General features: G+C 43.1%; 1 protein-coding gene across 1 annotated transcript in view; it reads right to left on the bottom strand.

The window, feature by feature from the left end:
• The window catches only part of cntnap5l (contactin associated protein family member 5 like), a 73,340-nt gene that overhangs the window by 6,217 nt on the left and 41,994 nt on the right, over positions 1-25,129 (bottom strand). Inside the window, exons 4-18 of the mRNA XM_042081541.1 lie at positions 21,413-21,560; positions 20,910-21,113; positions 20,209-20,393; positions 17,366-17,509; positions 15,639-15,918; positions 14,935-15,087; positions 13,817-13,988; positions 13,341-13,447; positions 11,797-11,931; positions 9,471-9,671; positions 5,399-5,555; positions 4,534-4,661; positions 4,202-4,372; positions 2,961-3,179; positions 191-427 (exon numbers count right to left, since the gene is read on the bottom strand). Coding sequence (XP_041937475.1) covers positions 191-427; positions 2,961-3,179; positions 4,202-4,372; positions 4,534-4,661; positions 5,399-5,555; positions 9,471-9,671; positions 11,797-11,931; positions 13,341-13,447; positions 13,817-13,988; positions 14,935-15,087; positions 15,639-15,918; positions 17,366-17,509; positions 20,209-20,393; positions 20,910-21,113; positions 21,413-21,560 — 2,641 coding nt within the window. The remainder of the gene's footprint in view (positions 1-190; positions 428-2,960; positions 3,180-4,201; positions 4,373-4,533; positions 4,662-5,398; positions 5,556-9,470; positions 9,672-11,796; positions 11,932-13,340; positions 13,448-13,816; positions 13,989-14,934; positions 15,088-15,638; positions 15,919-17,365; positions 17,510-20,208; positions 20,394-20,909; positions 21,114-21,412; positions 21,561-25,129) is intronic.

Raw genomic sequence — 25,129 nt, 5'->3', positions numbered from 1 at the left:
AAAGCAGTGCATTCGTGTTAAGATATGTCAAATTACTGATTTACGTATTTACTTATATGTAAAATAATTAATGTACATGTGTAATAATTTGTAGAATGTTACATGTTTATACTAGCCTGGCTAGCGCCACCACACATCACACACACACACACACACACACACACACACACACACTCACACACACACTCACCTGTGCTGCAGTGAGGGCCTCCAAAGGCTGTCTGTGAGCAGTCACACACGTAGCCATTCCTCTGCTCTACACACTTTCCGCCGTGGTGACAGACACTGTCACCATTGCAGTAACCTGGGCAGGCAGGGGACACCCCTGGAGTGGTCTTGGCCCGCTCCTCAAGGTCAAGGGCCACGCCGTTCACGGTCAGAGCACGCAGGCAACCCTGAAAGCCCCCCTGTCGCGAGGCAGTCCCACCTGTTCACAAGAGAGGTCAGGTGTAGAGCTGCATTAATGTAAACCCCTCAGTACAAAAGAAAGACTAGTCATGTTGACGACCATTATGGATTGTATCTGATGGTAGTGACTCTTGGGGTTTTGTGGTGTATCTTAAAAAAAAAAAATCATTCATAATGCAATATGATGGAATGAAAACAACAAATGGGCTTGTCGAGTTGTAAAGTTCTTTCTTATCGGCCTGTGAATGTGGAGAAGATACTGATGAGAGGTCATACAGACAAAGAATTTAATGTAAAGCATGCAATTTTAATCCACAGAATTTCTCTATTCCTCCTCACAGCCCTCTAGCTGGCCATTCTGTAATTTGCACAGTCCGACCTTAGTCCACCCCAGATCCGCCACAGAGACTGTTAACATCCGACGAGCATGAGCACAACACCGTCTGAGTTCAGGAGTTCAACTTCACCTTCCCATCAAAGTGAATCTGCTTTAGCAGACATGACCAGCAGCACTCTGAGAGAACATCCATTTCTGCTGCAGGTGTTGTTTGGTTCGCTTAGTTCGGGTGTGTGCATATTTCTTTATCACAAACAACAGTTGAATCATTTAAAAAACTTCACAAAATGTGCGCCGATTATCTCCCTTGCACAGTCTGATCTCCAAGGCTTCGACGCGATCAACAAAGAGATTTTTTTGAGTTGAGCGTACACTTAGATTCAGATGGTATAAAATCCTTCTGCTCACTTCTGCGTACTTTCCTATCTTGTTCAAAGCTCTGTGTGTGTGTGTGTGTGTGTGTGTGTGTGTGTTTCCCCAATCTCTTGAGCTTTTCTCATTCCCCCAACACTGAGCCTAGAAAGCAACTGAATTTCTATGACTGTAACTTCAATTGCTTTTGCCAGTAAGCTACAGTGCTTGGATGGCTTCTTTGGCTATTTGCTCCTCCAGACTATTTTTCAAATGAGCTCAGGAAATTCACAACTGTGGCTGAACTCCTATCCCAGACTTACATCCCATGGATACCATTCCACTTTGCACTCACACGGTAAACAAACTTTAACCACAGCGATTGAGAACTTTTTCCCCCGCACACACTAGCCACTTGTTTTAGGAGTTTGTAGAAAGTGAGTAGGTGGGAGGGCGGAACGTAATGATCCAATAACACGCACTCCAAAAACAAGGCATGCTCCAGGGCCATGATTGATAAACATTAATTACATTTTGTGGCATCTTAATTTAGGAGTAGCATAGTCTAAAACACAGAGGAAATGAGTTGTGGGGGCTATCCAGGAAGAGACACTATTTCTCTCTCCAGGGTCCTGGTGCACATTTGTCACCAATAGCACATTGATCACTGTGAAGGGGTAGGCCATGAAAAACGACCCACTAGTCCATCGCCCGCAAATCAGATGATGTATTTGACTAGTTAGCTCTGTCACTTTGCTGATGTAATTACATGGGTGCAGCGCTGGACAGGTTTGAACATGTCATGTTTCAGGACACGACAGAGACAGCGTAACATAGATTAGTCTGTTTGAATAAACTGGATTTTCAAGTAAAAATGTCAAAACATCCATACGTTTTTACTATGATCTACATTTTTGACATCCCAAAAGAGAGTTAGAGGGTTCTGACCACACTCCATTGTCAATGAGTGTGAACAGATGCAGAGGCTGGTGCTGGTGCTGTTGCTGTGTGGTAAGTTTGTGTTCCACCTGACGGCAGACACATTCCTGGCAGTCCAGCCTGCCTGTGGTCAACACTCAGACCACCTGTGCGCTAAACACAACTACTGACAGCTTTCTGGCACAAATGTGGGCTGCTCCACTTGGAAAAAGGCATCTCCATGAATTGGGCTGCGGAAAACTAAGAACCCCCGTTTTACCAGAGGGGTTTGTCTAGCCTGAAATAACTTTAGCTTGTTTGAGTCAGAACATTGCTCTGAAGCCAAGAGACATCAAAAGCAATCTTACAAGGACAGATTCACCAGAGGCTGGAAGGAAATAACTTAAAAGGGAACTTTGAAAGGGAACACAAGTTCAGCAATGCTAGAGGGTTCTAAGCGATTATAGATAGAGAGAGAGAGAGAGGTGTTCCTGATTCAGATGTAGTGTTGTCACAATACCAAAATTATGATGATGATGATGATATGATATGATGATAAGTATCTTGATACCAATACTGAAACGATACCACGGCAAATCATTAAACATCAGTACTAAGTAATAGATGACAGAAAAATGGAACTTAAAATTCTTTAAACTGATAACAAATGCAGCTTTTATTAAAAACTGATTAAAATAACATTCTTAAAGTATCGCTATTAAGAAAATTGCGGTAACACTTTCTGGTTTTGGTGCATTGTCCGACGATTCTTTACCTACAATGGTTCTATGTGGTTCTAGGTAAGAGAGAGAGAGAGAGAGAGAGAGAGAGAGAGAGAGAGAGAGAGAGAGAGAGAGAGAGAGAGAGAGAGAGAGAGAGAGAGAGAGAGAGAGAGAGAGAGAGAGAGAGAGAGAGAGAGGTGCTCCTGGTTCGGATGGTTCTTTACCTACAAACAGCTGTCCACTGAGCTGCAGGAACAGGTTTCCCTCGGGTGGTGCGGCGACGCGACGCAGGGGTAGCTGGTCCACCTGCAGCAATGCCCCCTTCAGGTTGCGCTCCACGCGCACCTGATGCCACTGCCGGTCATTCAGGGCAACGGGGGAGCTGACAGTGAGTTGGACAGGGCCGTTGCCGAGGTCAAAGGTGAACGTTACAGAGGACGGAGCTGTGTGTGAGACAGGGATGGTTGGAAAAGAAGAAAAGGGAAGGAGAGATGGAAGAGAGAGATTAAGAAAGGCAGAAAGAAAGGAGGAGACTCGATGTAATCTTTAACAGCCCAAACATCCTTTTCCTGTAAGTTGTAGATCACAAACTCGAGATCTACCGAAGTAGCTTTAACTACGAGAAATACCGAAGTATTTTTTGGTTACAATAACATGATTTTTAGATGGTACAGTGCCTATTTCTCATTACATTTTACAAAATCTAAAATAAAAAGTCAAACTTGTACATTTATATAAATATGGCCATCCAGTGCTCTGTCATGTGCATAAAGCCTGATTGGCTGGTGCTTGGGACATTGAACTTTTGTCAACTTTCTGGTTCAAGCAATGCTAGAAAAGCAAAGCAACATAACCAACAGAAAGGTCAGCAAATCACTGCATGAACCATTCAAAGTGATTGATAGCAATTAAAGGGACACCAGGCAAGCCTGATGCTTTTTCTCTACGAAGCTCCCCCTAGCGTCTGTACGTGTCAATACGCGTGTGAGCCCTTGCTCGGTCTGAAGCTCTTTTCCTTTTCTTTGCATCTTCCGTCAAGGGTTTTCGCTGCTTCTTCACCGGCTCTGCCATTATACACACGTTTGCAACAGTCGCTAGCGTTTTGTTAGCCTGCCTCTGTGCTGGGGATGCAGAATGTAAACTGATCCAGCTTCTCGCGATGTCTGAGTCTGATGAGTCTTTGTGAGACTGAAGGTCGGCGGGTAGGATACACCGAACTTGCAAGCGGGATATTCTTCCTACAGGCAGTAGGGGCGGGCGAGAGATTCTTCATTCGCCCTGTAATGAGTCATTTAACCATATACTGACTTACGAAGATGATTAATTAACACGAAAACGTTACCTGGTGTCCCTTTAACGGCAACATGGAACATGACACATCTATGTTCACGCCCATGTCCAGTCTGTCTGTGCGTTACACCTCATTTGATGAATAGCCACTCAGTGGTACAGTCTGCTGACTTACAGCTTAACTCCAACCTGATGAAAGACTGGACCCCAAGATTCTCCAGGAAGACACCTGAGAGGGTGCTGGTCTTGAAATAGAAAGAAAGGTCAAGGGTTAGCTCCGCTTGGAGAGGAGGAAAGTGGAGGTAGGACGTCTCCTGGTAGAAGGATGCAGAGTTCCACAGGAATCCTATGTGAGAAGATGAGAGAAACATATCAGCTAAGCATGGATGTTTAGCTAGGCTGCTAGGACAACACATTGCTGCTTGCAGCTATATTAAAATAAAATGAAATGGTTGGAGGAGGTTGGTAATTTTTCTGTCAGTGTCCCATGTGATGAAAATAACTTACTGTTGCCGTAACAACGCAGTGGTCCAATTTTGAACACCACCTCAGAGCCAGTCCTGTTTGTGTCACCGATGGCAATTTCCCTTAGAGGCAAATGGTCTTTATAAGACAGCAGGCCAGTATCATTTACCCTGGTGAGAAAGTTGCAGGCACAAAGAGAGAAAGAGACACAGAGAGAGAGAGAGAGAGATAAAAAAAGAAGGCAAAGTAGGTGTGTAGTGGGTGAGCACACAGACCAAAAGCTTTCATTGAGCCAGAGAAGAAATGCAGTGATCCAGATCCTGATGTGTTTACCGTCACTATGGCAATGTGTGACTCATGATTTCCAGACTGACGTACTGTACAGTAGGTACCATCAGTGGGATCTAAGCAGTTTCTCTGCATCTTTGAGTATCTCATACTCATTGTTTTGTTATTTGCATCTATAACTTGTGTTTCCTGTATACATGAAGATGCATAGCTTTAACAGGTTTGAGTAGGTGTTTTAAAATGTTTTTATATTTATCAGGGATGTAGCCCTCTTATGTTTTATAACACTGTTAAGAGACTGTTAAGAGAGTGAATTTTTAACTTGCATTGTATTTGGCATAATAGCTGCAGACAGTACTTTGGTAGCGAAATAACTATATAATTAGCACCATTTGCAAATCATTCAACACCATTCAAATTTTGCACTTGAAAATAATCAGTACAATAGTCACTTCTTATGACACTGCAATTCATCAAGTTCATATTGATCCTGTGATTTGCATGAGCACACTTCTTATGAAATAATCAGAGACAGGTAGCTTTGTGTTTGAGTGTTTTTAAACTAGTCTCCAACATTGCCTGTCTAAATGTGGTGAGGGGGTTGTGGAGTTGAGTTTACCATGTGTCACGGTCGGCATCACAGTTGCAGAAGTAGTTCATGTCCATGCAGTTCCCCTCCAGGCTGCAGGAACACTGCTGCACCCCAGGAAGGAAGCCCCCCCAGTACGTCCTTTTCACCCCATCCCGGTCCAGCCACCACGACAGGGGTGTGCCGTCTGACTCCAGCCAATCACAAGCCAAAATACAAAAAAAGTGGGAACTGTCAGTGCTTGGTATGGATACGTTGGCATCTAGTCATAATCGTGGTTACCGCCCCCAAATTGGTGGATAAAACCCCAATGTAGGGGAAAGCGTTTGATTCGATTGAATGTAACGTAATGGAGGTGTACCTGCGTGAATAGGCCTACAGAAAACACCTTAACAAGATTAAATCTTTTAGCAAACATCAATAAAAGGCACAAGAAAAGTTTGGAATGAGAGTCATATGTGTGTCAGCAGGGTTAAGGATAACGTTACGTTCCCAAGTTTTGTGCGAGAACTATCTTGAGTGGACTCATTGTAGAACTGTCACAGACTAGCTAAGCTAAGCCTTATGCTATTAAGGTGCACCTTAATTTGGCTCACAGGAATGCGCATTCCATAGAATATCCATATGAATTGATACCAGACTTTATCGTCGACATCGGGAATTCAGGGGGAATTAGGTTGGTAGCATACATTGGACAGTTAAGTAAACTTAATTTCTTGAAACCACTGTGTTCACAAACAAGCTGATCCCTATCTGAATTTGTTTGAAGTGTAAAAAGTGTAACTGCTAGCGATTTTCCCCATTGACTCAATGGTGTGCTGTTAGCATGCCTTCCCCCTTGTGGGGGGCAGTAACCTATGCCGACGGAAATGGAGAAACTTGAAGAACATTTAAACATCTTCATAGAAGGGCAATTCCATGGAAAATTATTTTTTTTGTAACATCCATAACGCCAATAAAATGTGATTGTATGGTATGATGTGAATGATTACGATGTGAATGATTACATGAAATTTGAGCATTTGCTATTTTTGGCTAACGAATGTACATGAAAAAAAATGCACAAAAAATGAATTATCATTCACATCATACAAATGCAAAGGCATTTCACTGGCGTTATGGATGTGACAAAAAGTCAATTTTCTGTGGAATTGCCCAGAAGTAAAAATATGACCACAACAATCAGATTCTAGCATGAATATACACATATATGACTGTGTGTTAATATATAGATAATTTAAATAAAAGATAAGAGTCAAGAAAATAAACCAAGCATCATGCAGAAAAATGACAGAAATACAAAGTCATTTTCCAAAAAACTACGGGTATAGGCTAGCAAGTGGGTGGTAATAAAGCAGTGTTGGATTTGTTTGTTATGCACTATGGGTCAGAAAACACTTCATACCTCATGCTGTTAACATGCGACAATGTGACATTTCTATAGGCTATTATATATCATCAGTTTCAAGAGACATGAAACAATGAAACCATTTTCGGGGGGAATGGAAACCTTCTGGTTGCATTCAGTGATTCAGTTTCAAGCCTCTCAAGACATTCATGATGTGGTATGCTTGGGTGAGAGTTTTTGATGAGACAGGGTCACCAGAGGTTGGATTTATATTGTCTGTATGAATTTGTATGAAACCGTTAAGAGTAACAGTGTAAGTAATAAAAGTAAGAAAGCCAAAAACCTGTCAAACATGGATATTCTCTGCAGTTTGACTGTGTGTAGAATCCATGTGATTCACCTGCAGAACTTTAATATTGCTGAGAAAGATGTCACAAAAATGACACTGTAACAATTTCACCCTGAAAACAAATTACCGGTAAGCAGTAAGCCGCGTGGCTTTAGGTTCCAATGATTGTAGAACAGCTAAAGGGCATTGTTAGGCACAATGTGAAGCGGACCCCTGAACTTGGATGTCGGACCTCGGGTCGATGTTGTGGCCCCTGACATCCTGAGACCTCACAAAGGACTCGACTGCCTGGCTCCTGAAAAAGCTATTCAGTGTGAGAATAGAGTACACCTGGTCTCTCTACTCTTTAAAGTGGTGGGTGTTTCCCAACTGGTGTCTCGATAACGATTGTGACCCATTCTCGTGTCCCATTGAACTGGTACTCACATTCTTACAGCATCTGTTTAAGCAGGGATGCTCCGCCTCCACACTCAAACTGTACCTGACGGCAATCTCAGCCTGTCACTCAGGTTGGTCTGGCGTGACACAGGGGGCTCAGCCTCTAGTGTTCCACTTTCTAAAGGGGTGGGCTGAGCCTTTGGCTACCCTGTACAGCCTCGATGCCCCTATGGGAGGTGGTGCTAAAAGCTTGTGTCAGTGCGCCCCTAAGCAATATCGAGCTTAAGATATTGTCCCTAAAAACAGCGCTGTTGCTTGCTATTACATTGGTCAAGCATGTAAATAACCTCTGCCCGATTCTATAACCTGGACATTGCTTGCATGTCGGTTGCCTGCTCTGTGCCCTGGTCGACCTTTCTTATATAAAGTTCTTTCTTATGTGTTCTCCTTCAGAGAATTTGGGTCAACTTCATGACCTTACGTTTTCCAATGGCTTTGAATGCGATTCTGCTAATCATAATCAAAGAACGTAACTATCCGTTTTTAGAATATGGAGTTTGTTTGTGTGAGAGAGACAGACTAATAGACGGACAAAGAGAGAGATTAAAAAGGTCAAGAGATATCAAAGACTTCAGAATCTTCGCTCCTTGTTTTCACACCATGTTTCATGGCTGTTGTGACCTCTCACAATTGGCCCACTGTAACACCATCACTTCACAGAGCTACAATAACTTGTAGACATGCAGACCCACAATGACTCAATGACTCAAGTTTCTGTAAGAGGCAGGGTAAAAAGCAGGCCCTGGCAATAACAATCTATTCAAAACATGCTTTTTCCTATTTGAATCTGCCAAACACATTTTAAAGTGGCAGCATAATCTCTGTGATACAGGCTAGACAACATGCCTCCCCTGCTCTCTGAAAGACCCTGTCTCTGGGCGTCCTGAGCACTGTAATGCGAAGTCATGGTGTTGGACAGCCAAAACACGCTCCAAAAACACAAGCACCGGGGGAGCATGGAGAGTACCCCACGTGTGCACGAACATAAACACCCAGCTAGTTCTGCATTAGCCAGACGTAAACCCCTCCGTAAATCCCTCATCAGACGGAGCAGAACCGCACCCCTAGCAGCAGGTGGCCTGTGGTAACTATGGGCAGTGGTGTCAGAGGTATGTGTGTGTGTGTGTGTGTGTGTGTGTGTGTGTGTGTGTGTGTGTGTATGTGTATACAGTGCCGGCGATGAGAGTATGAGTGGGCATTTGTTGTGCCAGCTCAACAGGATGCGAGCTACTGCCAACTTGCCGGTCCTGCCGAGACAATCTGTTGACACAAGATGTCCGGCGATCCAGTTCACTTCGCTTTGTGTACCAACAATGTTTGCTTCGGCGTTGTTTTGTGGAGGATTGATGAAATTTTACACGGCTCAGTGGCCAACTCGAAACCTGTTTGGCAGAGGGGCTTTCAGCAAATCTGGTGCTCCTTCTGATTAGTTCTTAAAGACAGGGCAGGTGTGTGTGTGTGTGTGTGTGTGTGTGTGTGTGTGTGTGTGTGTGTCCATGCGTGTGTCTGTGTGTAACCATGCTTGTTGTGTGTAGGGATTGTGTAGAACCTGAGAATCAGTGCAAGTCACGGACTACACAAGACTATTATTCCCGTTCTGGCCAGCCAAGTGCCATGCAGGTGAAGTGAGAACACAGGCTGTTAGCTCCAGCCTGATGACTCCACATAATTAACTCTGTCTGATATATTAGTGTCTCAGGCACTAATATATCATATGTAAACACATCCTGTTACACTCAATGGAGCATGTTTCCTTTCCCCCCAATTAACAGAGTAGCATATTAAAACAATCTGTTAGAAAGCTATTATCCCACAGTGTCAGATTCATTCTGCATTCAATGTATTTCAAAACATTTTGTGATGACATACACTATGTAAACTTTTCATGACACACAAATCAAGACCACAGAGCAACTAACATTGTCCCAGTGTTAGCAGGTGCATTTAACTCAGATATCAGGACTCACCCCAGGTGTTAAATAGGCGGGACTTCCTGCATTGGTAGATGACTTCCTGCTGGCAATGCAGGGAGGTGGTGACCAGGCTCTGTATGTGGCTTGGCGGGAGGCTGTAGTTCAAGGACCTAGTGTAAGGGTTCTCCAGCGTGGATCCCCGCACTCGGACGGGCCCCATTTGGTCATGGTTGACCACAGTCCAAACTTTGTCTTCTAAACATAGGAGAAATAAAGACACACACACACACACACATACACACAAAATGAGAGGGCCAAAAGAGCTGCTTTTAGGGAACGCCAGGAATAAAAACGATGCTCCAGCTTTCAAGTGCCTGGGCTGACCCTCCCCCGGTGAGAGTGTGTGCGCGTGAATCCGGCTGGGAGATTACCTGCGTGATTGAGTGAAGCGCAAATACCTGATGAATATTAATTCAGGAACAAAAGGTCACCCAGCCTGCGCTTAGGAATGATGAGGGCCCTACCTCTCCGCTTCCCCCTCTCTCTCTCTATTTCTCTCCCTCCCTCTCTCTCCGTCCCTCTCCATGCAAATTCACCCTCTTCATTTACATACCTCCCTCCATCAGAGCACCAGCCCTCCTGTCCTGTACCCACTCCACCTTCTCTCTTCCCAAAAAAAGGGGATGGGTTGTCTGTTTGCCAAGGCCTGGGAAATTTGCATGGTCAACAGCCTGGTAATTGGGGTGAGCCTTGGTCAAACTTGGCTGGCTTGGTGGTACAGGCCGGCTCGAGGCACTGGTCTGTTTGGACATGTCCTGTACGTAAGCTCCAGCTAGCGCAGCAGATGCACAGCAGCTGTCTCTGTCTGTAGGACATAGTCCCAACAGTTTCACTTTACTCCCCCAAACCAAATACTATGCTGATACATACTGCTGTATTTTAATACACAAATAGGCTCTGTTTGTATTCAGTATCAATACAGTTTCCAGCACAGCTTTTTATGTTTTGTAGCTGTTGTCAGAGCAAGATCAACAGAGTTCATATGACTGCACTAGGTTATTGTAATATGCATAATAATATGCATAAGTGTAATATGCATAATATGCCCAGAACATAATACATTTATAAACGTTATATACTGTTATGTTCATCTGCATGTACTGTACTCCATCTACTTAATAATGTCATACAATACTATATTTCTCTGTTTGCCCACTTGTCTGTCTATGTGTTATCATAGTATTAGGGTAGATGGGTGGACATGTGCACATTGAATTTTGCACTTGAAATAAAGAAGAGGTTGTCCTATAAAAACATATTATAGTAAAACTGTACAATATGTGATTTCATTGGTGTAGTCAATAGTGTACTTTAACACCACTGTGTGTGTGTGTGTGTGTGTGTGTGTGTGTGTGTGTGTGTGTGTGTGTGAGTGTGTGTGACCACTTCCCTGGGCTCACTGATTAGTTGCTACAAATCTGTTAGCTCTTCTCTGTCGAGCATGTCCAGGCAATAACTATAGAGAAGACTGATATTAGGTACTCTTGGAACATCCGGCAAGAGGATCTATTCTGCACATTCCCTTAGCTTCCTAGAAGGTAAATATGATAATGCAATGGTCTGTTTTTAATGAATCACTACCTTATTTACTACTAGACCTACAGCCATTAGTATTGTATAATAATTCTTAAGAGACATAAATACCCCATCATTATACACACTGTGACCTGTGATTGTGTACTTGGCATGGGGTCTATGCAATGTCAACAATCACGCAAGCAGACATGTCTATGCCTGCTGGGTATGGCCCTGCGTGGTCAAAACCCAAGAGCATACAATATAACTCCCGGTGATTATGCAGCTGTGCAGGTTTGGCTCTGCATGGTGCCTCTGCCTCTGCAGTAGTTAAATAGTCTGTTTTCCTGCTATTAACAACTGGTCAACTGGCTCTGGTGCTGATCAATGGTTATAAAAGCAGAGTGGCCAGAAGGCCTAGAGTGCTTAATTACCAGGCCCACTCTCTGAGCTGAATGCACTCCCATCCATAATCTCTACAAATGAGTGTGTCTCTATGTGTGCTTGTGAATGTGTGTGTTCGGATCACTGTGTATATGTGCTGTGTACGTGTGAGTATATTGGAGGGTACTCAAGGCAAACCAATCTGTATTTGCGTGTATGTCTCTTTCTTTCTCTCTCACTCTCTCTCACTCTTTCTCTCTCAATCTGTGTGTGTGTGTGTGTGTGTGTGAGAGTGTGTGTGTATGTGTGTGTCTGTCTGTCTGTCTGTGTGTTTGTGTGTGTTTGTGTGTGTGTGTGTGTGTGTGTGTGTGTGTCTGTCTGTCTGTGTGTTTGTGTGTTTGTGTGTGTGTATGTGTGTTACCTGTTTGGCTACAAGTCACAGGTGTGCTCTCCAGAGGTCCACTTCCATCCAGGTCGAGGGTGTACGTGCCCGAGGGGTCAGCTTTGTCACGATCAGCTTTGTCGCGGTGCGCTTCACACGACTGCTCGTACAGAGCTGTGGAAATGATAACATGACTCATTACATTCCCTCACCTCAGCTATTCTCTTTCAGCTGTCAATTTAAAGGCATGCACAGGATCTGAAGTCAGTTGGAAATGTTACATCCCTTTGACTATGACACCCTTTTGATCTGAAACATGCTCACCCCAGTCGGAAGGTGACTGTGACACCTTTCTGTTAGCATACGGTTGCTGCCATCGAAAGAACATTGTCATGATGGAACAGCAGCCACAGTAAAATGGGCACACATTGTGCACAGGTGTGTGTGTGTGTGTGTGTGTGTGTGTGTGAACATGAACAGTGAGTTATCCTCTCTATTAACTTCCCTTGTCCTGAAATACTCTGCCAGTTTAAACCACAGTAAACCCTCATCGATTTGTCATCTTATCTTCCTCATCCTCCTCTTCCTCATCCTCCTCTCTCAGGGAAATAACCAGTAGCCCTGAAGAGACCCTTCCTAATTCTCCTCCTCCTGCACTTAGTTTCCTTGTCGTTACTGCATGGGTGGCAGCACTGTGGGGGAAAGCAATGAAAAACGCCTCTCATTCCTCCTCCTCCTCCTCCTCTTCGCTCTCGCCCCGTAATGCGATGCATCTCGCCGACAGACCGTGGCCGATCCCGGTCTCCTTACAGGGGGCCTGTCTGGGGCCATCAGCTTGCCAGAAGAAAAACAAGCGTGCTCCCGCAGCTGAAAGAACATTGGCGGCAAATACCCATATTGATTAAAGTAATCTCTTGATTAAACACGTCTCTCTCTTTACAGCCTCGTGTTAGGAAAAAAAGAAAAGACAGCTGAAAAAAATGGCTAGGGGGGTTTCAGTCACTGCATCGCTTTGAGTGGGAAAAGAGAGCTTTTTACATCTGGCAGGAGACGGAGGTACTGGAGGATGGAACAATTTGATTATTAACTTTTTGATGTTTCCGTTTTTGGAGTGGCGTTATGTGCTTTTGAAATCTGAACTGGCTGATGTTTCGGATGGATACCATCCACTAAATGACAAAACAGAAAACACATCCTTTGTTATGAATGGATATCGACTGAAGATGTTCTTTGCTCTGATACAGCTTTGAAGTGAATCTTTCCTGTGAGATAACATTTATTATTTGATAAGATCAAAAATGTTTAGAATATTCAATATCTTGTATTTTGTGTTTCCCATGCCTTGGTTAATCAGAAAACCAACAAAAGATTATAGGCTAGAATATCATAAGAAATCCAACTCATGAAATTCTACATAATATTGAAGCATACCGTACCAGCAACATTTCAGCTCATTAAGGCAAATGACTAATAAATGCTAATCCTAATAAAAAGCCGTAATAAAGGGCGAACTAAACGTTTAACACACTGTCAGTGTAAGCACAAGCTCAGAGCTAAGGGCATAGTTGAGTAAGTGAACTGACGGCTGTGGCAGGTAGCTCCTGTGTAGCTTGTCCCCGAGCAGTTGCAGTAAAACTGGCTCCAGCTTTGGGTGCACTGGCCTCCATGCTCACAGTAGTTAGGCGTGCACCTGAGAGACAGACAGGTTAGGAAAAAAACATTTGCTATTGCAATCCAAGATGAGCTCAAATCAAAATCAAGACTGAGATTGTGTTTTTATAAGTCTGGTTGGTGCTGTCGTGAGTGTTTTTCAGCAAATTAGTTCTGATTACAACGATATATCTCAGAAATGCTTTGTCACCAACACAGCCACAAAAAAAAGAGATGGGACACCCCATGTTCTGTCTAAATCAAATCAAATATTTGGCTGGGTGTTTAGGTTTTGCGTTGGCTCTGAGTGGAGCAGGCTGGGTTATGGGTGGGCGTGGTGTGACTAGGCTGCTGAGGAGCGAAGATAAAGCACTTGCTGTCATGTATCTGGAACTTGTACATTCCTCACCTGTCTCGTATCCCACAAACATCAAAATCTAGTTGGCTGTAGTTTCCCAGAGTCCTTTGCTGCACATGGAGCAGGTTGACGGGGTAATTGTTTACGAACATGAGGCGCATGCAGCCCTGCAATCCCAAAGCACCACTCTCGCATACAAGGTTGGGTAAGGACGTGGCACATCCTTGAATGACACAACAACACAAAAACACAGAAATGGCTCTTTTCCTTAGAAAATATGAAGTGGAGGGAAAAAAATGAATACACCATTAAAACAAACACGATTTTCAACATGGCCCGGGCTCTCCAAAATCAAATTCTGTTCGAAGTGTGCGCAAAGCTGCTTAGAACATCTTAGCCGAATTGTCTTGTCTCCTAAAGCAGCCGTCGGAATTGGAGGATTTAAAAGCCTTACTTTGGTGTTGAGGGTTGAGGCCAGAGATTACAGTAAATGGCACAGTGGAGAACGCATGTCTTTCTCAGCAGTAATTGCATTTTGAACTCCAAGCAACTTTCCGCAAAGTAGGTTTTTGGTAAATGAATCTTTGACAGGTTCTTTGAATGTGAGAATTATGAAAACTGGCATGTTGGCTCTCCACCAAAAAAGCAGGTAGATTCAGGTTAGTCTTGAACCGCGGAGTTGAGTAAGATTACCAAGGATTATTTCAAGGCAGAATGTCTACTCATTTTACAATGGCATTTTACAATTCTCAACCCAAGGGTTTTAAAATGCTTACTTTTGGCCAAGACGAGAGTGTTTTTGAATGTGCTGTTCTTAAAGTGGCAACCACAGGTGACAGTCTAATACGGGACCTTTGAAAAGTGAGCTTAGAGGTAAAATGGGGAATATAAATGGGGTATTGTTGCATGGAATAATGTTTTTATAGAATGTACTATGTCAAGGGAAGCTAATAACTGCCACATTGCAACATGTGGGAATAAAACAAGGAAATACAGATAAAGTATTTAAGAATTTAAAATAATTTATTTTCAAAGTTTAATTAATTATTTTAAAGAAATGAAATACTCTGTCCCCAGTCACTCTATAAATGCCTTACCCCTGTCCTAATGCTTTATGTCAATAACTTGGACAAGCAATACAAAACAATGTAGCCTAGGCCTACTCTTACCTCCAAACAACACAACGGCCGGCCTTTTCCCACTGGTGACCTGATGCTTGGCCTCAGAGATGATGGACCCCTGGTTGTCCACAGTCAGAAACACCTGTGGCCCCTTCATCTCCACTCTTAGGGAGTGCCACTGGCCGTCACTCACGGTCTGCTCTGGAGGACACCACACACAGCACAAACCCAGTCAGCACTGACATGGCTGGGTTACTAACCACCAATTGTACTATTTGATGCACTACGACTTAGCATGTTGCCAATTCAATATACTATAAGAGCCTAATCTTACGTAATAATTCATTCGTATGTGTGTGTTAATGGCATTTGACAGAATATTGGTCATGCCATGTGCTGGTGACAAGTATTACGTATTTAAGGTATACGTATTTGTACTTTTTATTTCACACAATACCAATGCTTGTCATGAATAAAATAATTAATGCATTTTTTCATGCATAAAATGACACTGTGGTATAATGAGATTTCAGCTTTAAAACATTTTATATGTGAAAATTATTAATATTCAAGTACAATTATGGCTAATCGTCTCAGATATAATAAAGCTTTATGAATAGCCTATAATCTTGCATGAGTGCATTTATAATGCCATATGGACACTTGATTTTTATAGTGTTACCAGAGACCAAGTGTTAGCACCTTTATTACCAAGATGATGACTATAATTGCTCAGTATTTTTCTGTCTCACCTGAGTAGAGTTGTGTGGGGGGGTCAGAGTGGCTGTGGAGGGAGAGGAGCACTCGCCCCCCCTGGAGCTGTAAGACAAGCCGCAGGTGCAGCTGCTGCTGCTGCGGTTCCCATGCCAGCGGGGCTGTGACAATGAGTCCCTCGCGGTTCCACGTGCGGATCTGGAGGCGAGCGGAGAAGCTCTCCGTTCCAAGGTCGGCGGGCACTGTCAGGAAGCTGTCGAGGCTGCGGAACGTCACCGACAGCGGCTGAGCCTCGGAACAATGGAACGTCACATTCCCCTAGGGAGCGAAAAAGAGAAGGGTAGAGTAGACACAGGGACAAAAAAAGAAAACACAGTTGTGGGAGAAGGTGCAAATGGGGAAGGAAGGAAATTAAAAAGGACCAAGGGGGAAATGAAAGGGTAGAAGCGCTTGTCAAGGCTCTTTGTGGATAAAAGGTATCCTAAAATACTGCTACGTCCTTTGAGTCCTCTAATGAGAATAAATATCTTTAACTTAGTTCTCCACTTGACTGACACCTGGTCATTTCACTCACTTGAAGATTTGTCTCACTAGTATCTTTTTTCAGGTAATTTCCTCCCATATTATTACATTGTAAAAAGCCGGGCGTGAAGCAGACAGCTTGTCATTGCGTGAGGGTGAGGACTTGCTGGATTATAATGATCAAAAAGAATAATAAGTGTGAGTGCTTGCAATTGCTGGTCTGCCTCTCCAATTAATTTGTCAGTCAGATGCGCTGCCACCTTTCCATTCCATCTCCATCATAACTGCCAAGGTACATTATAGTGTCTGCACAAGTTTTTTTTTTTTTTAAAACATTTTTTTTTTAGAATAAAGGTTCTCTAAAATTTTACCATCAGAGACAGAGAGCCCATACACTGTGCTTTTATCATGCAAATTATAATATGCAGACTAAAGATTTCTCTTTGAGGATGCTTGTCTTCTCCAGTTTGTGGGTCGAGGAGATGATACTGGGACTTGTCTTTTCACTAATTGTCCTACTTAAGTTATGCCAAACACAGTGATTGACAGAGAATGTCTGTCAGGGTTAGGCTGTTTATCAGGGAAGAGAGGAAGCTGATCTGTGTGTGTGTGCAGACATCTATATAATTCTTGCCCACTTTGTGCATTCTCAACACGAGAGTGGAAGAAATGCGATGGGGCCAGTATGCTTCACTGCCTGCTGCTTTTGCTAATTGGACTAAAATCTGACATAAGCAATCAAAAAATACACTTGGCTCCAGCAAACGGAAGCATGCACGCACGCACGCACACACACCAGAATGATATTTTACAGTTTACCAGTCGATCATAGAGTATATCAGCAAGTAGTACAGCAATATAATTAGTTGTATTTCATTTAACATTCATTAACAACTTTGTGATAAACCCAGGCGTGTTTTATAAGTGTTTACAGCACTGGAATTACTGAAAGGGAAGACATATGTATGATTAGGTAATGAAGTAAATTACTCTGGTATTTCTTCCTCTCTATTTTTAGGATGATATTCTCAGAAAGCACAGCAGGGAAATATAAAGTTGCCCCAATCTTTTAGCATACCGGTAGTCACTTAGAGTCATATTCTAAAAGTAATAAGTTTTTATCATAGATTCCACAGCAAGATGGTGCTTCAATCTCTCTCTCTCTTTCTCTCTCTCACACACTCTCTCTCTGTGTGTGTGTGTGTGTATGTGTGTGTGTGTCTGTCTGTGTCCGTGTGCATACCGTGCTGTAGATCTGTGGCTTGCGTCTCTTTGCCAGGTCAATTATATTCACTCCATTGTAGTACAGGTTCTCCATACAGCCATGGAAGTTCTCCTTCAGGAAAGTTCCTGGCTTGCCAGGTAAAGGGATTCCCCCAAAGCTGAGCTTGAGTGAAGTGGGAAAGAAACACACACACGTACATATACACACACTCAAACATCAGCCCTCTATTACCATGCCTATTCAAAGAAAACTCCTGACTGTATTCTACATGCATATTATGAGTAATGCCATTTAATGTGAACTGTAATACCCTGCACTTCACAGAAATGTATTTTCATCTTTTTTTGTAATTTCAGGAACCACTGCTGATTTTATTTCTATGAACCTAGACTTCTAGACGTCAATAAAAACCTCAGTCTGATATAATTTCTATGGCCTTATGCCATCAACAAATGTGTAGTTGTCTAGTTTACCTCTTTACATTAAAAAGTGGCAGCTTTGGAGTTTATTTTTTCATGAATAAATGGAGCACTTGCTGTCATTCTCTAAGGTATTGTCTTTGAACGTGCCCGTTTTGCAAACTGACAATTTGCTGGTTAATAATACATAAAGTAATTTTCTGTCAAGGTTGAAACCAGCCACAAATAACTGTTAATATTTAAGTTGTTTGGTGAAGGAGGACTTAATGCATAATAAATCACCAGTCGCTCAAAGCCCAGTTGATAAATAACCCATAAAACCTAAGAGGGCAGTGGAATGGGAAAGTGTACCTCACACTTGTAAAGAATGTGTGATCTTGGGGTACCTTTAGGTGGTGTTGGGGGTACCTTTAGGTGGCTCATCACAATGAATATCCCTGCTTTAAAAGGATCTCCGGATAGTTTGACAAATTGGTCTAGAAATTATGTCAACACTACTCTTTAGTAAGACGCGTGGGTAAAAATACCTGAAACGCTTTCATTATTAAGAAAAATAAAAAAGCGCGATCACTACTTTTAGAGAAGGGAGAGTTGTAGCCTCACTATTTGATATGGGACCCATTCTGTAATTCTATTTGGCCTAAAGTGGGCAGGCATAGAATTGACTGCATGCAAATGCAAATAACTGTATTTATCACAAATAGAATATTTTTGAAATAAGAATATTTTTTTTGTGGCATACAATGTCCAAATCCACTTGAAATGGTAAGGTCCTCATAACCATTAAGTCATATTACTGCTTCAATTGAAGTTGTGCATTTCATGAATTAACCTCACAAAACAAAACCACTTTTGGTTGTCTTGATAAGGTTATACTCATTACTATGTACAAGCCTCTCAAAACAGAACCATAACATATGATTGATAAATAAATAGTAACAGTATACATTAAGCACTAAGTGTAGAAAATGAGTATGAGATAAATAGGAAGAGAGGGAGTGCATGATCAGGCAGGCACAGGCTCTCACTGTCCAATATTCATAGGTCTGGTTGCCTGGTGGAAAAAGCTGTTGCCGAGTCAGTGTGAAGGTCCGAGCCTTGAGGCTACGATTCTGCTTGCCAGATGGAAACAGTTGAAGCAGTCTGTGGTTAGGATGGCTGGGGTCCATAACGATTATTTTGGCTTTACTGATGCATGGCCTATTGTACAAGTCCTGTATGGAGGGCAGCTCACATCCACAGATGCCTTGAGCTGTACGCAGAACCTTTTGCAGTACTTTCCGTACTATGCAGTGAGGCCTCCGGTCAAAATACTCTCCCTAGTGCCTCTGTAGAAGGTCCTTATGATCTTAGATCTCATACCAAACTTTCTTAGTCGTATAAGGTGTTGCTGGGGCTTTTGAACTACTATACATGGTCAGTGTGCATACTGTATATCATAAGGTCTTGAACTTGAGGCTGCTGACTCTCTACAGTAAAGCCATTAATGGTGATGGGGTTCAGCCAATCTTTCTTTCTCCTGAAGTTCACAATACACTGTTTGGTCTGAGAGAGAGAGAGAGAGAGAGAGAGAGAGAGAGAGAGAGAGAGAGAGAGAGAGAGAGAGAGAGAGAGAGAGAGAGAGAGAGTATTCTCCTGGCACCACTGTGTCAATTTGTTGACCTCACGCCATTTCATCATTGAGACCAAGACTCCTGAGCTTGATGTCAAGTTTGGAGGGGGACTATGGTGTTAAATGCTGAATATACAGTAGCCTCACATATGAATTTCTCAATAGGGCAACTCCACACAAAACTGTCACATCCATAATGGCAAATAATGCCATGGTATTTGTATGATGCGAATGATTATGTGAACATTTGTTCATGTAAGTTCCTCAACCTAGAAGAGTGAATGCTCAAATTTCAAATGTTCTCAGATGCTTTCTGCTAACTGTGCCGAGTTACAAATTCTGAATCTGCCTTGATAATTATTCTACTTTGTCTGTTATTACTTTTTTTACTACTTTTGCCTTTGTTTTTGCTTACTAATTATTCTTTATTTTTAAATGATTTTACCTTGTGTTTTATGTTTTCTTTTCATTATGATCTTTACCTTTTAACTATTCTTTGACTATATTGCCCTCTATGCTTTTATTTGTTTGGTTTTGTTTATGTAAAGCACATTGAATGACCTCTGTGTATGAAATGTGCTATATAAATAAACTTGACTTGACTTGACTTGACTTGACTTCAAGTAATCATCATACCATACTATGGCATTGTGATGGCGTTATGGATGTGACAGTTTTGTGTACAATTGCCCAATACCAATACCAACAGAGTTACAGTAACATGGAAAAGACCTAAAGCTCAGTGGACAAAAGCATCTGACAAATACTTATAAATAGACACATAACACGAGGCTGTACTGTATGTTGTGAAGCATTTGGTAGGTATTCACCTCGTAGTTCACCTCCAGAGAGTCCTCCTCCCCCTGGGTCTGGAAGTGCTGGGTGTGGTGGTCTACAGTGAAGTTCACCCACCGGCTGAAGCGCTCAATCAGGACCGAGTGCCAGTGGTGGTCATCCAACAGGCTGCCCAGGGTCACGGCTGAACGAGTGCTGCCTCTACGGGGCTTAGACTCATCTGCAGGAAGTGGATGAAGTTGAGTGATGAATTGGGAGAACGTCTGCTGTTATGATACCCCAGAAAATCCTTATGTACAGTATTGCTTAGATTACTCATCTAACAACCTCTATGTGATACATGCCCCCAGATGAAGTGATGGCCTAGACAGTGTGAGTAATTGTGTTAGATGAGATTATGGCATCTAAGGCTGAGTTGGTGTGAGTCAATTAATGTACTAAATGCCAACAGACCATACGTGTAAGTACTAAGCAGCTTTGAATAAAAGTGTCTGCAAGATGAATAAATACAAATGCAACAAGAAGTGCATTCACAGTGTGCAGACCTCTGCCAAGGCCAAATATCATAACTCAAAAAACTAGTGAAACTGAAACTAAATTTGTACAAAATTCTCCAAATCATCCAATGTTTAATGCTTGTGTGTGTGTGTGTGTGTGTGTGTGTGTGTGTGTGTGTGTGTATGTGTGCATCTTTCATTTCTCCTCCATGTTTCTGTAGATAGCGTGGCACTCTTACCGAGGTTTAGCTGTAGAATGAGCCTGGCCTGCTGGAGCTCCAGGGTGATGTAGTCCCCCTTCTGGCCCTCGCCGTGGACCAGCACCCCGTCGGCCTGCTGGCTCTTGAAGCGCAGCGAAATCACGTCCTTTACTGTGCTCATCGACTTCTGGTTGAACCGGTAGAGCAACGCGCTGCGACCATCGAAGTCTGCCACATCCGACTCTATAGTGAAGATGACAGATGTGTTAGCTCTTCCATGATAGCTGATACAAACAGCCAATATCCAAATTAAGGTATGTGGCATAAATTGCATAAATGGGTCACAAAGTTGGTAGAACACCTGCCTAGTGCTTATAAAATCTCAGCCTGTTGTTTCATGCCTCATGCTACAGTGTAGTATTTTAGCAGAATACTGAAAGAGCTTATTGTAGGATACTACTGTACATATGAATAATTATATACATTTTCTAGGTTGGGCTTGTGGTTGTGAGGGTTGCAATTTAAATGATGGGAAGACTCACTATAAGTGCAGCCGTATACTTCTACTCTCAGGCCAATGCCTCCTCTGGGGTTTCCCTTCAGGGGCACCAGCCTCAAGAAACGGGTTCGTATAGGGTGGGGCAGCTTGTGGTGGACCACAGAGTCCACGTCTGTGTTTCCTGGAAAAGTCTGCACATCACAGTGCACACACACACACACACAAGACAAGTAGAATGAATCAATTTGCCCCAGGACAACATCGATACTGAAACTCTGAATTGATGCATAACTTGTCCCGCTGAGATTATTGCATCGTCTCAATATTAGCCCTGCACTGAGGAACATTGACATAATTATCATTTAGCGAGCTTTTTGGTGGGCTGGCTCCAGCCACACATTGTGGAGGTTGGTGTAATGTGAAAGAAGTATGAATGAGATATTCATGGACTGCCTGGAGCTAATGGTCCTCTCTGGGCGATGATTAGTCTGAATGATGTCTGACGGTGATGGTGATGGTCTCTCTCCCTTCCTCGTCTCTCGGTCTCTCTCCCCGAGCTAATTCGTCTCCGCCGGCCTGCTTTGTTTTGGCAGCTTTATTAAGACGTCCTGCCTCATAAATCATTCCACCAAGCCAAAGAACGAGAATATGGCTGCCAATCCTGACACAAGTCTTCACCTCCCCAACTCACCCTCCACCCCCCCACCCCCCCACTCCGCCCCCCAAAAAACAAATCTGACATTATGTCTGCTATATAGGGATGATCTGCTGTCAAAGTGCTGTTTCCAATGCTGTTAGTATATGTCTTTTTGTAGTGTAATGCGATTGAAGGCTGTCTCACCTGTTCTAAGTAGGCAGGAAAGCTGGCTCTCTCTAAATCATGCTGGTCCTTACAGAGCTGAAACCAACCAAGCACTGTTGTTTCACTCACATTGATATCTAACTTTTTATTACTTGTCCTATTCAATACGTTTTCATTATGTATGACTTGGCATATAGAGCACTAGGGCTCTGCCAGTTTAAAGGTTATAACCTTGCTATGATGAAAATTCAATCCGAGTGAATTTTTTAACATTATTATATGAGGCAACTACTGTATATTCTGTATACAGATTTGTATACAGAATATACAGTAGTTGCCTCATATAATAATGTTAAAAATCACTTACAAAAACATTTCTCACTGCATCTATTTAACATAAATAGTACACATCAGTACAAATGCTGTATTTCCATGCATCTGTGTAGGGAAAATTGGACTATGAATGAGATGGAGCAGTGAGGAGTGGTGGGTTATGATATGGGGCAGTGGAGAGTGGTGGGTTATGAGTGAGATGGGGTTATGAGATGGGGCAGTGGAGAGTGGTGGGTTATGAGTGACATGGAGGTTATGAGATAGGGCAGTGGAGAGTGGTGGGTTATGAGTGAGATGGGGTTATGAGATGGGGCAGTGAGGAGTGGTGGGTTATGATATGGGGCAGTGGAGAGTGGTGGGTTATGATATGGGGCAGTGGAGAGTGGTGGGTTATGATATGGGGCAGTGAGGAGTGGTGGGTTATGAGTGACATGGAGGTTATGAGATAGGGCAGTGAGGAGTGGTGGGTTATGATATGGGGCAGTGGAGAGTGGTGGGTTATGATATGGGGCAGTGGAGAGTGGTGGGTTATGATATGGGGCAGTGAGGAGTGGTGGGTTATGAGTGAGATGGAGGTTATGATATGGGACAGTGAGGAGTGGTGGGTTATGAGTGAGATGGGGTTATGAGATGGGGCAGTGGAGAGTGGTGGGTTATGATATGGGGCAGTGAGGAGTGGTGGGTTATGAGTGAGATGGGGTTATGAGATGGGGCAGTGAGGAGTGGTGGGTTATGAGTGAGATGGGGTTATGAGATGGGGCAGTGAGGAGTGGTGGGTTATGATATGGGGCAGTGAGGAGTGGTGGGTTATGAGTGAGATGGGGTTATGAGATGGGGCAGTGAGGAGTGGTGGGTTATGAGTGAGATGGGGTTATGAGATGGGGCAGTGAGGAGTGGTGGGTTATGAGTGAGATGGGGTTATGAGATGGGGCAGTGAGGAGTGGTGGGTTATGATATGGGGCAGTGGAGAGTGGTGGGTTATGATATGGGGCAGTGGAGAGTGGTGGGTTATGAGTGACATGGAGGTTATGAGATAGGGCAGTGAGGAGTGGTGGGTTATGAGTGAGATGGGGTTATGATATGGGACAGTGAGGAGTGGTGGGTTATGAGTGACATGGAGGTTATGAGATAGGGCAATGAGGAGTGGTGGGTTATGAGTGAGACTGAATGGACGAGAGAGGGACAACATATTTCCAGCATCACATTTAAATTAGAGTCATGATAACTGTGATGCTGGGTTCTTTGTAGTGTGGTTTAATGGACCAGCACGGATCTTTCCTTTCTAAGCCCTCCAAAGTCATTAACAAACATAATGTGATATCTGGTAGAAGGCACAAGAGCATGCAGACCTGTACCAGCAGATACAGAGACAGTTTCTATACATAAGCCATCATTCTTTTTTTCTCTCTTTTTTTGAACTTGCCACTAACCCCCCGACCCCACAACCATAATATATTAATAGCCTATTAATAGCCTAAACTATGCAAGCCATTTCGGAAACTTGTTTTATTTAAACTAGTCAATGCAATCTCAAATCCTCACCAGAAACACCAACCATCAATATTTAATCCTATATCCAAATCCTAGTTTTGTTTGTTTTATGGACTACTAGGTGGTTGTGGAAGAGATCGTTAATACATTAATTTGTCTTGTAAACAGAACCAACGTTTCACAGGCACCATTGTGGTAGAACAAATGACATACAACCTTGTGCTTTCATCGGATAGTTGCGTCGCGTTCAACGGATTGATTTGCATAAAGATGGGCATCGGTCAGCTTTTTGATGCGCAACTTTTTTTTCAAATGCAGGACCACCTTCCCGGAATGCTTTGCGGGCGTGTTAAAGTCCCTTGCGTCACCCATAGGAATAGAGTGGAATGCGACACGACAGAATGTCGTGTAGCAACAGTGGATCACCACCGTCAGAGAGATTTATTCACAGCACCGGAGACCCACGTCATGTTGCTAACAGACACAGTCTGATGTTACAGTAGGCCTACAAAAGGCACTTCTTATACCCTCCTGACAAGACAGACAGGACATGACGTCTCCATTAACGGTAGGCAAACCATTTTACGACCTCATTACTTAACCAGTTGATAATATCTATAAGGTTGTATCCCATAAAGACCGACATCTGTGGAATCCAGTCAAGATTGACCCATAAGTAGTAAATAAGGCCTAGGGCGCCCATCCTCCTGAGAGTAGGCCTGGCAAGACGTTCTCCAAGGCACAACACAAGCAGCATAATTATACAAACACCTTGAACATGACATTCCACAGATTTTGGACATAAATCTTTTCTTTCTGTTTCCATCTTTACCAAGTTCACAGACAACATCAAAAAAGTAAATGGATGAATATAGCACACACATATATGGCACTCATCTCTAAGGCTAAACATTTCTTCCTACAACACGCACACACACACACACACACACCATTACCCCCCCCCCCCCCCCCACACACACACACACACACATACACACACTCACACACCATACTCACACACACAGCATACCTCCCCATACACACACACATTCATAAAGTGAACACAAACACATGCATGAACATGTGCACATACTCAGGAGCGAACACACGCACAAATAGAATCTCACACTCACA

The sequence above is a fragment of the Alosa sapidissima genome, chromosome 23 (genome assembly GCF_018492685.1).
Source record: "Alosa sapidissima isolate fAloSap1 chromosome 23, fAloSap1.pri, whole genome shotgun sequence".
Lineage (NCBI taxonomy): Eukaryota > Metazoa > Chordata > Actinopteri > Clupeiformes > Clupeidae > Alosa > Alosa sapidissima.
Note: the sequence above shows the minus strand (reverse complement) of the source record. Positions and strands in the feature narration are given on the sequence as shown.